Source organism: Zosterops lateralis, assembly GCF_965231275.1.
Source record: "Zosterops lateralis genome assembly, chromosome: 23".
Lineage (NCBI taxonomy): Eukaryota > Metazoa > Chordata > Aves > Passeriformes > Zosteropidae > Zosterops > Zosterops lateralis.
The window spans coordinates 867,418-879,604 of NC_139783.1; the positions used below are offsets into that span (position 1 = coordinate 867,418).

General features: G+C 53.7%; 1 protein-coding gene across 1 annotated transcript; it reads left to right on the forward strand.

Annotated features, from left to right (window-relative positions):
- The first annotated feature begins 3,605 nt into the window (after nt 1-3,605).
- On the forward strand, nt 3,606-11,068 carry CAPNS1 (calpain small subunit 1). Its single transcript, XM_083877257.1, has 11 exons — nt 3,606-3,737; nt 3,805-4,045; nt 4,711-4,744; nt 5,364-5,453; nt 6,973-7,030; nt 7,162-7,226; nt 7,343-7,411; nt 8,139-8,217; nt 9,515-9,631; nt 10,302-10,360; nt 10,899-11,068. Coding segments are annotated over exons 1-11 (840 nt in total). The 5' UTR covers nt 3,606-3,736; the 3' UTR covers nt 10,926-11,068.
- Nucleotides 11,069-12,187: the final 1,119 nt, after the last annotated feature.

A 12,187-nucleotide genomic window follows, 5' to 3' on the forward strand; every position in this document is an offset into this window, starting at 1 on the left:
AATCATCAATTTTTGGGCCGTTTGATTTATTGATCGATTATTTATTATTGAATATTTTTTAATTATTGATCAATTGATTTTTAAATTATTTTATTGATTGATTGATTTCTATTATTTTATTATTGAAAATTTTTTTTTTTTTTTTTTTTTTTTTTAGAAAATCGAGGCCACGCCCCTTTCCCCATTTTTGGACCGTTCGATTTTCTCGATCGATTATTTTTATTTATTGATTATTTATTGGGTATCGATTGAATTTTTTTTTTTAATTTTTATTGATTTTTTTTTTTTTTTTTTTTTAGAAACTCGAGGCCACGCCCCTCCCCCAAAATATTATTTTTTTTGGGGATGGGGGGGATCCCAAATTTTTATTTTTATTTTTTTTTCCAAAAAAAAAAAAGGCCCCAAAGTGGGGGAGGGGTCCCCCCTCAGGCCGCCCCTCCCCCCCCCCCGAGCAATAAAATCCCCCCGCCCCTCCCCCACCCCCCCCCCCCGCTCCTCTCAGTGGCTTTAATGTCCCCAAATGTCCCCAAAATGTCCCAAAATGTCCCAAAATGTCCCAAATTTCCCCAATTTTCCCCCCGCTGCCGCATGGGCCCCCCCGGAGCCGCTTCTGCCACCAATAAAAATCCTTTGTACCGTCAAAAGAGACTCGAAAATTGGGGAAATTGAGACGAAAAATGGGAAAATTGAGCCAAAAAATGAGAAAGGGACCTAAAAAATGGGGTGGGGGATCCTAAAAATGGAAATGGGATCCCAAAAAATGGGAAAGGGAACCCAAAAAATGGGGAGAGGGGCCCAAAAATGGGGTGGAGGGTCCTGAAAAATGGGAAAAGGACAAAAAAAATGGGAAAAGGAACCTAAAAATGGGGAGGGGAATCCTAAAAATGGGGAGGGGGATCCAAAATTGGGGTGGGGGGGTCCTAAAATGGGAAAAGAACCCTAAAAATGGGAAAAGGAACCTAAAAATTGGGTGGGGGGTTCTTAAAATGGGAAAAGGAACCCAAAAAATGGGGTGGGGGGTCCTGAAAATGGGGAAAGGGACCCTAAAATGGGAAAATGAACCCAAAAAATGGGAAAAGGAACCAAAAAATGGGGAGGGGGATCCTAAAAATGGAAATGGGATCCCAAAAAATGGGAAAATGAAGCCAAAAAATGGGGTGGGGGGTCATGAAAATGGGGTGGGGGGTCCTGAAATGGGAAAATGAACCCAAAAAATGGGAAAAGGACAAAAAAAAGGGAAAATGAACAACAAAAAAAGGGAAAATTAACCAAAAAAATGGGAAAAGGAACCCAAAATATGGGAAAAGGAACCTAAAATTGGGAAAATGGACCCAAAAATGGGAAAATGAAGCAAAAAAATGGGGTGAGGGGTCATGAAAATGGGGTGGGGGGTCCTGAAATGGGAAAATGAACCCAAAAAATGGGAAAAGGACAAAAAAAATGGGAAAATGGACCCAAAAAATGGGAAAAGGACCCTAAAAATGGGGAGGGGGGTCATGAAAATGGGAAAATGAACCCAGAAAATGGGAAAAGGAACCTAAAAAATGGGAAAAGGACCCAAAAATTGGGAAAATGAACTCAAAAAATGCGGAGAGGGGCCCAAAAATGGGGTGGGGAATCCTGAAAATGGGGAGGGGGGGGTCCTGAAAATGGGAAAAGGACAAAAAAATGGGAAAAGGAACCCCAAATTGAGGAGGAGACCCCAAAAAATGGGAAAATGAACCCAAAAATGGGGAGGGGGATCCTAAAAATGGGAAAAGGAACCTAAAAATGGGGGGAGAAGCCAAAAAAATGGGGTGGGGGGTCCTGAAAATGGGAAAAGGACCCTAAAAATGGGAAAATGAACCAAAAAATGGGAAAAGGAACCAAAAAATGGGGTGGAGGATCCTAAAAATGGAAATGGGATCCCAAAAATGGGGAGGGGAACCTAAAAATGGGAAAATGGACCTAAAAAAATGGGAAAAGGACCCAAAAAATGGGGTGGGGGGTCATGAAAATGGGAAAAGGACCCCAAAAATGGGAAAAGGACAAAAAAAATGGGAAAAGGACAAAAAAAATGGGAATATTAACCTAAAAATGGGAAAAGGAACCAAAAAAATGGGAAAATGAACTCAAAAAATGGCGTGGGGGATCCTAAAAATGGAAATGGGATCCCAAAAATGGGGTGGGGACCCCAAAAATTCCCCGGCGCCGCCATCTTGTCCCGGCGCGCCCTGATGACGTCACGCTCGCGGTCTTTCGAGGCGCTTCCTCGATCTGCATAACCCCGCCCCCATATGGGGGTTGGAGCTGTCAATCACTCACGCCGTTAGCCACGCCCACTCTATTGGAAACTATGGGCGGGTGGAGCTGTCACTCACGTCATTAGCCACGCCCACTCTGTTTGGCTATCTGGGTGGGTACAGCTGTCACTCACACCGTTAGCCACGCCCACTCTGTTGGAAACGATTGGTGAGTGCTGCTGTCACTCACTTCTTTAGCCACGCCCACTCTATTGGAATATAGGGGCGGCTGTTCCTGTCACTCAAAGTACTGGCCACGCCCACTTCATTGGAATATCAGGGCGGGTGTTGCTGTCACTCAAAGTACTGGCCACGCCCCCTCCATTGGAATCTTAGGGCGGGTGTTCCTGTCAATCAAAGTAGTGGCCACGCCCACTCAATTGAAAGCTTAGAACGGGTGTTCCTGTCACTCAAAGTACTGGCCACACCCCCACCGTTTCCGTTATGGATTTTTAGGCCACGCCCCATCTTTAGCCCCGCCCAGGGCGTTTACGGTTATCACCCCCAGGCCACGCCCAGGGCGTTTCCCGTTATCACCCCCCAGGCCACGCCCCCCGGGCGGTTCCCGCGCTCCGTTCCCGCTCTTGGCCCCGCCCCTGGGCGTGGCCCCGCCGTTTCCCCGTTCCTGTCCCGGTGTCGGTTTCGAACCGGCGCCGCTCCCGCAGGTACCGAACCCCCCCCCCGGGACCCCCCGAGACCCCCCGGGACCCCCCCGGTGCTTCCCCGACCCCCCCCAAACCCCCCCCGTGACTCAGCGCCGGCCCCGCCCCCACCCCGGAAATCCGCGCCCTGAACCGGGACCGGACCGAGGGGGGGGTTGGGGGGTTTTAGGGAGTTTTGGGGGAATCCTGGGTGGTCTTGGGGGGGGGTTGGGGGGTCTTGGGGGGCTTTGGGGGGTCCTGGGGAGGATTTGGGGGGTCTTGGGGTGGTCCCGGGAGGTCCTGGGGGGGTTTTGGGTGGTCTTGGGGGGGGTCCTGGGGGGGGGTTTGGGGGGTTTTGGGGGGTCCTGGGGGGTTTGGGGGGGTCCTGGGGGGTTTGGGTGGTCCTGGGTGGGTTTTGGGGGGTTTTGGGGGGTCCTGGGTGTGACCTAACGGTGCTGTTTCCTTCTCTTGCAGCCACTCCCAGTGCTCCCAGTAACGCCCCGGGACCCTCCCAGGACCCCCCCAGGACCCCCCCCCAGAGCTCCCGGGACCCCCCAGGACCCCCCCAGTGCTCCCAGTCTCCCCCCAGTAACTCCCAGTAACTCCCAGTATCCCCCCAGCACTCTCCCAGTAACTCCCAGTAACTTCCAGTGCCCTCCCAGTAGCTCCCAGTTACTCCCAGTCACTCCCAGTGCCCTCCCAGTCTCTCCCAGTCCCTCCCAGTAACTCGCAGTGCCCTCCCAGTGCTCCCAGTCACTCCCAGTGCCCCCCTAGGGCTCTCCCAGTCTCTCCCAGTTCCTCCCAGTACCCCCCAGTGCCCTCCCAGTGCCCTCCTAGGGCTCTCCCAGTGCCCTCCCAGTGCCCTCCTAGGGCTCTCCCAGTGCCCTCCCAGTGCCCTCTTAGGGCTCTCCCAGTAGCTCCCAGTCCCTCCCAGTCTCTCCCAGTCAGCGCCATGTTCCTGGTGAAGGGTCTCCTGGGGGGCGGGGGCGGTGGGGGAGGGGCCGGGGGGGGGCTCCCCGGGGGCATCGGCTCCGTCCTGGGGGGGCTCCTCAGCGGGGGAGGGGCCGGGGGCGGCGCCGGGGGGGCCATGGGGGTCCTGGGGGGCGTCATCAGCGCCATCAGGTGAGGATTGGGGACACTTGGGGACATTTGGGGACATTGGGGACAGTGGGGAAAGTGGGGACATTGGGGACATTTGGGACATTGGGGACATTAAGGGGACAGTGGGGACATTGGGGGGATTGGGGACATTGGGGAAAGTGGGGACAGTGGGGACATTTGGGGATTGGGGACATTGTGGACACTGGGGGCATTTGGGGACATTGGGGGGGCATTGGGGACATTGGGGACATTTGGGGACATTGGGGACACTGGGGGACATTTGGGACATCTGGGGACATTTGAGGATGTTGGGGGACATTGGGGACATTGGGGACAATGGGGACATTGGGGGACATTTGGGGGGACATTGGGGGACATTTGGGGACATTGGAGATCTTGGAGCATTGGGGACATTAGGGGGACATTTGGGGATATTGGGGACACTGGGGACATTGGGGACACTGAAGGGACATGGGGGACATTTGGGATGGGGGGACACCAGGTGGGTTTTTAGATCCAGGGGGGTCGACAAGGGGGTGACACCAGATGGGTGGGTGACACTTTGGGAGGGGAGGTGACACTGTGGGATGGGAGGTGACACTGGGAGGTGACACCCTGAGGAGGGGAGGTGACACCTGGGGACAGGTGGTGACACCAGGAGGTGACACCTCTGGCCCCTCCCACAGCGAAGCCGCCGCCCACTACAACCCTGAGCCCCCCGTAAGTGACCGACCCCCCTCCCCTCCCCTGTCCTGTCCTGTCCTGTCCCCTCCCCCCCGGTGACCCCCTGGTGACCCCTGACCCCCCTGGTGACCCCTGACCCCTCCCCAGTGCCCACTGACCCCCTCCCTCTGTTCCAGTGACCTCTGACCCCTCTGGTGACCCCTGACCCCCTGTAACCTCCCATGTCTCCTCCCCCCCAGTGACCTCTGACCCCTTGGTGACCCCCCTGTGTGTCCCCCAGTGACCTCTGACCCCTCATGTGTCCCCCTGACCCCCTTGGTGACCCCTGACCTTCCTTGGTGACCCCCCGGTGTCCCCCTGGTGACCCCTGACCCCCCTGGTGACCCCTGACCTCCCCAGTGACCTCCCCAGTGACCCCTGACCCCCCTGGTGACCCCTGACCCCCCGGTGACTCCCTCATGTCCCCTCCTCCCGGTGACCCCTGACCCCCCCGGTGACCCCTGACCCCCCGGTGACCCCCCCTGGTGACCCCTGACCCCCCAATGACCCCCCTGGTGACCCCCGGGTGACCCCTGACCCCCCGATGATCCCCCTGGTGACCCCTGACCCCCCCAGTGACCCGTGACCCCCCGGTGACCCCCCGGTGTCCCCCCAGCCCCCCCGTGCCCACATCTCCACCGTCGACGCCAACGAGAGCGAGGAGGTTCGGCAGTTCCGGCGCCTCTTCACCCAACTGGCCGGGGAGGTGAGGGATCCACTGGGGCCCACTGGGATCTACTGGGATCCACTGGGGCCCACTGGGATCCACTGGGGGCCACTGGGGCCCACTGGGGCCCACTGGGATCTACTGGGGTCCACTGGGATCCACCTGGGTACTGGGAACTCACTGGGATCTACTGGTGTCCACTGGGATCTGCTGGGGTCCACCAGAGTACTGGGAACTCACTGGGATCCACTGGGATTCCCCTGAGCCCTTGGAACCTCTTGGGATCCCCCAAATCCCACTGGGATCAACTGGGATCCACCTGAGTATTGGGATCCGCTGGGATCTACCTGAGTCCCTTTGATCCTGGGATTCCCCTGAGCCCTTGGAACCTCTTGGGATCCCAAAAACACCACCGGGATCCACCGGGATCCACCCAAGTCCTTAGAACTCACTGAGATCCATCGGGATCCACTGGGATCCCCCTGAGCCCTTGGAACCTCTTGGGATCCCCAAAATTCCACTGGGATCCACCAGGATCAATTGAGGCCCGCAGGGATCCTCCTGAGCCCCCAGAAACCCCTGGGACTCCTGGGATCCACTGGGATCCCCCTGAGCCCTTGGAACCTCTTGGGATCTCCCAAATCCCACCAGGATCCCCCCAAGCCCTTGGAAGCCCCCTGGGATCTACCCACAACCCCCGAGATCCACCAGGATCCACCCGACAGCTCAGAACCTTTTGGGATCACCAAAATCCCCCCAGGATCCCCCAAAATCCCACCAGGATCCCCCAAAATCCCACCAGGATCCCCCCCCTGTGAACTGTCCCAGATCCTCCCAGGGCTGGGATTTGGGGGTTCCTCAAGTTTGGGGTCAGGATTTGGGATGGGGACAAGGTTTTGGGGTCCCCAAAGTTTGGGATCAGGATTTGGGATCAGAATTTAGGGGTCCCCCAGATTTTTGGGGTCCTCCAAAGTTTGAGATCAGGATTTGGGGGTTCCTCAAGTTTGGGGTCAGGATTTGAGGGTTCCCCAAGATTGGGATCAGCATTTGGGTGTTCCTTGGGATTTGGGATCAGGATTTGGGGATCCCCCAGGTTTTCAGGATCCCCCAAAGTTTGGGATCAGGATTTGGGGCCACCCAGGATTTGGGATTGGGATTTGGGGGTCCTCCAGATTTTTGGGGTCTCCAAGGTTTGGGATCAGCATTTGGGGGTCCCCCAGGATTTGGGATCAGAATTTGGGGTTCCCCAGGTTTTGGGGGTTCCCCCAGATTTGGGATCAGCATTTGGGATCCCCCAAGGTTTTGGGATCAACATTTGGGGGTTCCCCAAAGGTTTGGGATCAGGATTTTGGGGTTCCCCAGATTTTTGGGGTCCCCCAAGGTTTGGGATCAGGATTTTGGGATCCCAAGGATTTGGGATCAGAATTTAGGGGTTCCCCAGAATTTTGGGGTCCCCCAAAGTTTGGGCTCAGCATTTGGGATCCCCCAGTATTTGGGATCAGGATTTTGGGGGTCTCCAGCCCCTCCCTGACCCCCCAAATTTCCCCTTTTTCCCCAGGACATGGAGGTCAGCCCCACCGAGCTCATGAACATCCTCAACAGGGTCGTCACCCGCCGTGAGTTTCCCCAAAAAAAACGGGGGATTTTTGGGATTTTTAGGGTTTTTTAGGGGTCTCTGATCACCTCCAGCATTTGGAGACCCCCAAAATTCCTAAAAAACCCCAAAAATCCCCCAAAATTCCTTTAGATCCCGACCTGAAGACGGATGGATTTGGGTTGGACACCTGTCGGAGCATGGTGGCCGTCATGGATGTATCCCAAAATATTTTTGGGAATTTTTTTGGGGGAATTTTTGGGAATTTTGGGGGAATTTTGGGGTGCAGAAAAATAAGTGAGACCCCAAAAAAATCCTTGATGAGCCCCCACAGAGCGACACCACCGGGAAATTGGGATTTGAGGAGTTTAAATATCTCTGGAACAACATCAAGAAGTGGCAGGTGAGAAATGGGGAGACCCCAAAATTTGGGGTGGGGGGGGGTCCTTAAAATTAAAGGGAAAATCCTCAAAATATTTGGGGGGGAGGTAAAAGGTGAATGGGATCCCAAATTTTGGGGTGGGAGGGAGGAAAATCCCAAAATTGAGGAGCTGAAATTGAGGGGGAAAAATCCCAAAATAAAAATAAAAATAAAATAAAAATAAAAATAAAATAAAAGAGCCCAAAATTTTGGGGTGGGAGGGGGGAAAATCCCAAAATTGAGGACCTGAAATTGAGGGGGAAAATCCCAAAATAAAAATAAAAAATAAAAATAAAATAAAAGAGCTCAAAATTTTGGGGTGGGGGGGGGGGAAATCACCCCCAAAAATGGGGTTGAGACCCCCAAATTTCCCCTCAAAAATTCCATTCCCCCCTAAAAAAAACATGAGGAGGGGTTTAGGGGGACCCCCCAAAAAAAAAAAAAAAAAAAAATTTTGGGGTTAAATAGGGGGAATGAACCAAAACCCCAAAATTCAAAATTATTAATGATTTTAAAATTCAGAATTAACGATTTAAAATTCAGAATTAATGATTTAAAAATCCCTTTAATTTGGAACAGGAAAAAATTTTTGGGGTTTGGGAGGGTCCCTAAATTTTGGGGAGGGGGTGAGGGAGGTTTTGGGGGTTCAGGACCCCCCTGGACCCCCCAAATTTTGTGGTTTTGGGTTTTTTTGGGTTTTTTTTTTCAGTGTGTTTACAAACAATTCGACACCGATCGCTCGGGGACCATCGGGCCCCAGGAGCTGCCGGGGGCCTTCGAGGCCGCAGGTTTGGGGGGATTTTGGGGGGGTTTTTTTTGGGATTTGGGGGAGTTTTATGGGAATTTGGAGTGATTTGGGTGATTTTGGGGGGATTTGAGGGAGTTTTTTGGGTGTTTTGGGGGATTTTTTTGGGATTTGGGGGAATTTTGGGGGGATTTTGGGGGATTTTTGGGGGGATTTTGGGGGATTTTTGGGGGGATTTGTGGAGTTTGGGGGAATTTGGGGGATTTTCAGGGAATTTTTGGGGGATTTTGGGGGATTTTAGGGGGATTTTGGGGGGGGATTTTGCGGAGTTTTGGGGGATTTTTTGGGGATTTTGGGGAGTTACAGGGGGGATTTGGGGACTTTGGGGTGTTTTGGGGGGATTTTGGGTGTTTTGGGGTTTTGGGGGTTTTCAGGGGATTTTGGGGGGATTTGGGGGATTTGAGAAGTTTTGGGGGATTTTTTTGGGATTTTGGGGGAATTTTGGGGGATTTTGGGGGGGATTTTGCGGATTTTTGGGGGATTTTTTTGGGGATTTTGGGGGGATTTTTTTGGGATTTGGGGGTTTTGGGGGGTTTTGGGGAGTTTCAGGGGATTTTGGGGGATTTTTGGGGGGATTTTGGGGAGTTTTATGGGATTTGGGCACTTTGTGGGGATTTTGAGGAGTTTTGGGGGATTTTTTTTGGGATTTGGGGGAGTTACAGGGGGGATTTGGGGACTTTGGGGGGATTTGGGGGATTTTCAGGGGAGTTTGGGGGGGATTTGGAGATTTTTGGGGGGATTTTGGGGGATATGGGGGAGGATTTGGGGGGATTTTGGGGGGATTTGGGGGATTTTGGGGGGAATTTGAGGAGTTTTGGGGGGATTAGGGGGAGTTTTGGGAGAGTTTTGGAGATTTTTGGGGGGATTTTGGGGGAATTTCAGAGGATTTTGTGGGGTTTTGGGGCATTTTGGGGAATTTTGGGGAGTTTTAGGGGAGTTTGGGGGAGTTTTTTGGGTGTTTTGGGGGATTTTGGGGTGTTTAAAGCCATTTTTTGAGGGTTTAAAGCCATTTTTTGGGCGTTTAAAACCATTTTTGGGATGTTTAAATCCATTTTTGGGGTGTTTAAACCCATTTTTGGGGGGTTTAAACCCATTTTTGGGGCGTTTAAAGCCATTTTTGGGGGGTTTAAATCCATTTTTGGGGTGTTTAAAGCCATTTTTGGGGGTTTAAACCCATTTTTTGGGTGTTTAAATCCATTTTTGGGGCGTTTAAATCCATTTTTTGGGTGTTTAAACCCATTTTTGGGGTGTTTAAATCCATTTTTGTGTCCCCTCCCCAGGATTCCGGCTGCCCCCTCCCCTCTGGGGGGTTTTGGGGCGTCGTTACGGGGACGAGGGGGGGAACCTGGACTTTGACAACTTCATCAGCTGCCTCGTGCGCCTCGACGCCATGTTCCGTACGGGACCCCCCAATTTGGGGGAAAAATACCAAAATTTGGGGAAAAAATCGCAAAATTTGGGGGGTGGGATCCTGAATTTGGGGGAAAAATCCTGAAATTTGGGGGGAAATATCAAAATTTGGGGGTGAAATACCAAAATTTGGGGGGAAATCGCAAAATTTTTGGGGAAAATCCTGAAATTTGGGGGGAAAATCGCAAAATTTGGGGGTGAAATCGCAAAATCAGGGCAGAAATCCCAAAATTTGGGGTGAAATCCCCAAATTTGGAGTGGAAATCCCAAAATTTGGGGGGGAAATCTCAAAATTCGGGAGGAAAATCCTCAAATCGGGGCAGAAATCCCAAAATTTGGGGTGGAAATCTTGAAATCGGGGCAGAAATCCCAAAATTTGGGGGAGAAATCCCAAAAATCGAGGATGGAAATCCCAAAATCGAGGAGGGAAAACCCCAAAACCACCAAAGGGATCCCAAAATCCACTTGGGACCCCAAAATTATAAGAGACCCCATTTTATTTTAATTTTTTTAGACTTTTTTGGGGTTTTTTTAAGGTTTTATTTGGGTTTCCTGGGGAGGGGGGAAGGTCCAGAGCCCAATTTTGGGGTCCCCCTAATTTTGGGGTCCCCCCCTGATTTTTGGGGTCCCCCCCTTGATTTTTGGGGTCCCCTTTAGGTGCCTTCAAGTCCCTGGACCGGGACGGGTCGGGGCAGATCCGTGTCAGTCTCCAGGAGGTGGGTCTGGGGTCTCCCAGGGGGGTCTGGGGTCTCTCTGGGGGGTCTGGGGTCTTTTTGGGGGGTCTGGGGTCTCTTTGGGGGGTTTTGGGGGATTTGGGGGTCCCTAAATCCTTTTTTTTGGGGTGTCCCTGGAATTTTGGGGGGGTTTAGTGAGGGGGGGAATAAAGGGGGAGACCCCAAAATGATCCTGGTTGGGTTTGGGTCACCAAATATTTTAGGGACCCCCAAAAAAATCCCTCAGGGATCCCCTAAATCCCCCCAGGGATCCCCTAAATCCCCCTGGGGTGACCCCAAACTCTCCAGGGACCCCCTAAATCCCCCCAGGGATCCCCTAAATTCCCCAGGGACCCCCAAAATCCTCCAGGGATCCCCAAAATCCCCCCTGGGACCCCCAAATCCCCCCAGGGACCCCCAAAAAATCCCCAGAGACCCCCTAAATCCCCCTTTGGGTGATCCCAAATCCTCCCTGGACCCCCAAAATCCCCCCCAGGGACCCCCAAAATCCCCCAAAATTTAACATTTTTCCCCCCTACAGTGGCTCCAGCTCACCATGTACTCGTGAGGAGACCCCAGGACCCCCCCAGGACCCCCCAAAACCACCCCGGACACTCCAGGACCCCCCAAAACTCACCTGGACCCCCCAACTGCACCCCCCAAACCCCTCAATGTGCTCCCCCCTCCCCAAATAAACCTCCCCAAACCTCACTGGGTACCTTTGGTTCTGTTTTGGGGGGATTTTTGGGGGTCTAGGGGGGTTATGGGGGGATTTTTGGGGATTATGGGGGGATTTTGGGGTGGTCTGTGGGGATTTTGGGGGGATTTGGGGGGAATTTGGGGGGATTTTAGGGAGTCTGGGGGGGATTTTGGGGGGTTTTTGGGGATTTTGGGGGATTTTTGGGGGTCTGGGGGGGTTATGGGGGATTTTGGGGGGAATTTGGGGGGATTTTGGGGGGTCTGGGGGGATTTTGGGGGGGTCTGGGGGTATTTTGGGGGGGTCTGGGGGATTTTGGGGGGATTTGGGGGGATATGGGGGAATTTTGGGGGGTCTAGGGGGATCTGAGGGGATTTTGGGGAGTTTTGAGGGATTTTTTGGGGGGTCTGGGGGGATTTGGGGAGGGTCTTTGGGGATTTGGGGGGTCTAGGGGGATTTGAGGGGATTTTGGGGGGTCTGGGGGGATTTGGGGAGGGTCTTTGTGGATTTTGGGGAGGTCTGGAGAGATTTTGGGGGCTTATGGGAGGATTTTGGGGGTCTCTGTGGGTATTTTAGGGGGATTTGGAGGGGTTTGGGGGGATTTCAGGGGGTCTCTGGGAATTTTGGTGGGTTTGGGGGTATTTTGGGGGGTCTGGGGGGGTTTTGGGGGGATTTTGGGAAGGTCTGGGGGGATTTTGGGGGTCCCGAACCTGGTTTGGGGGTCCTAATTGGGGTATCCCTGTCCCGGTGTCCCAGTTCCTTGTCCCAGTGTCCCCATCCCAATTTGGGGGTCCCGGTCCCGGTTTGGGGGTCCCGGTTTGGGGGTCCCGGTTGGGGTGTCCCAGTGTCCCCATCCCAATTTGGGGGTCCCGGTCCCGGTTTGGGGGTCCCGGTTGGGGTGTCCCAGTGTCCCCATCCCAATTTGGGGGTCCCGGTCCCGGTTTGGGGGTCCCGGTTGGGATATCCCGGTTTGGGGGTCCCGGTTGGGATATCCCGGTTTGGGGGTCCCTGCCCCAGTTTGGGGGTCCCGGTGTCCCCCCCACGCCCCCCACCCACCCCGTTCCCCACTCCCTTTCCCCGGGGGGCGTGTGCCGGTTCCCCCCGGGGGTCCTGGTGTCCCCATCCCAATTTGG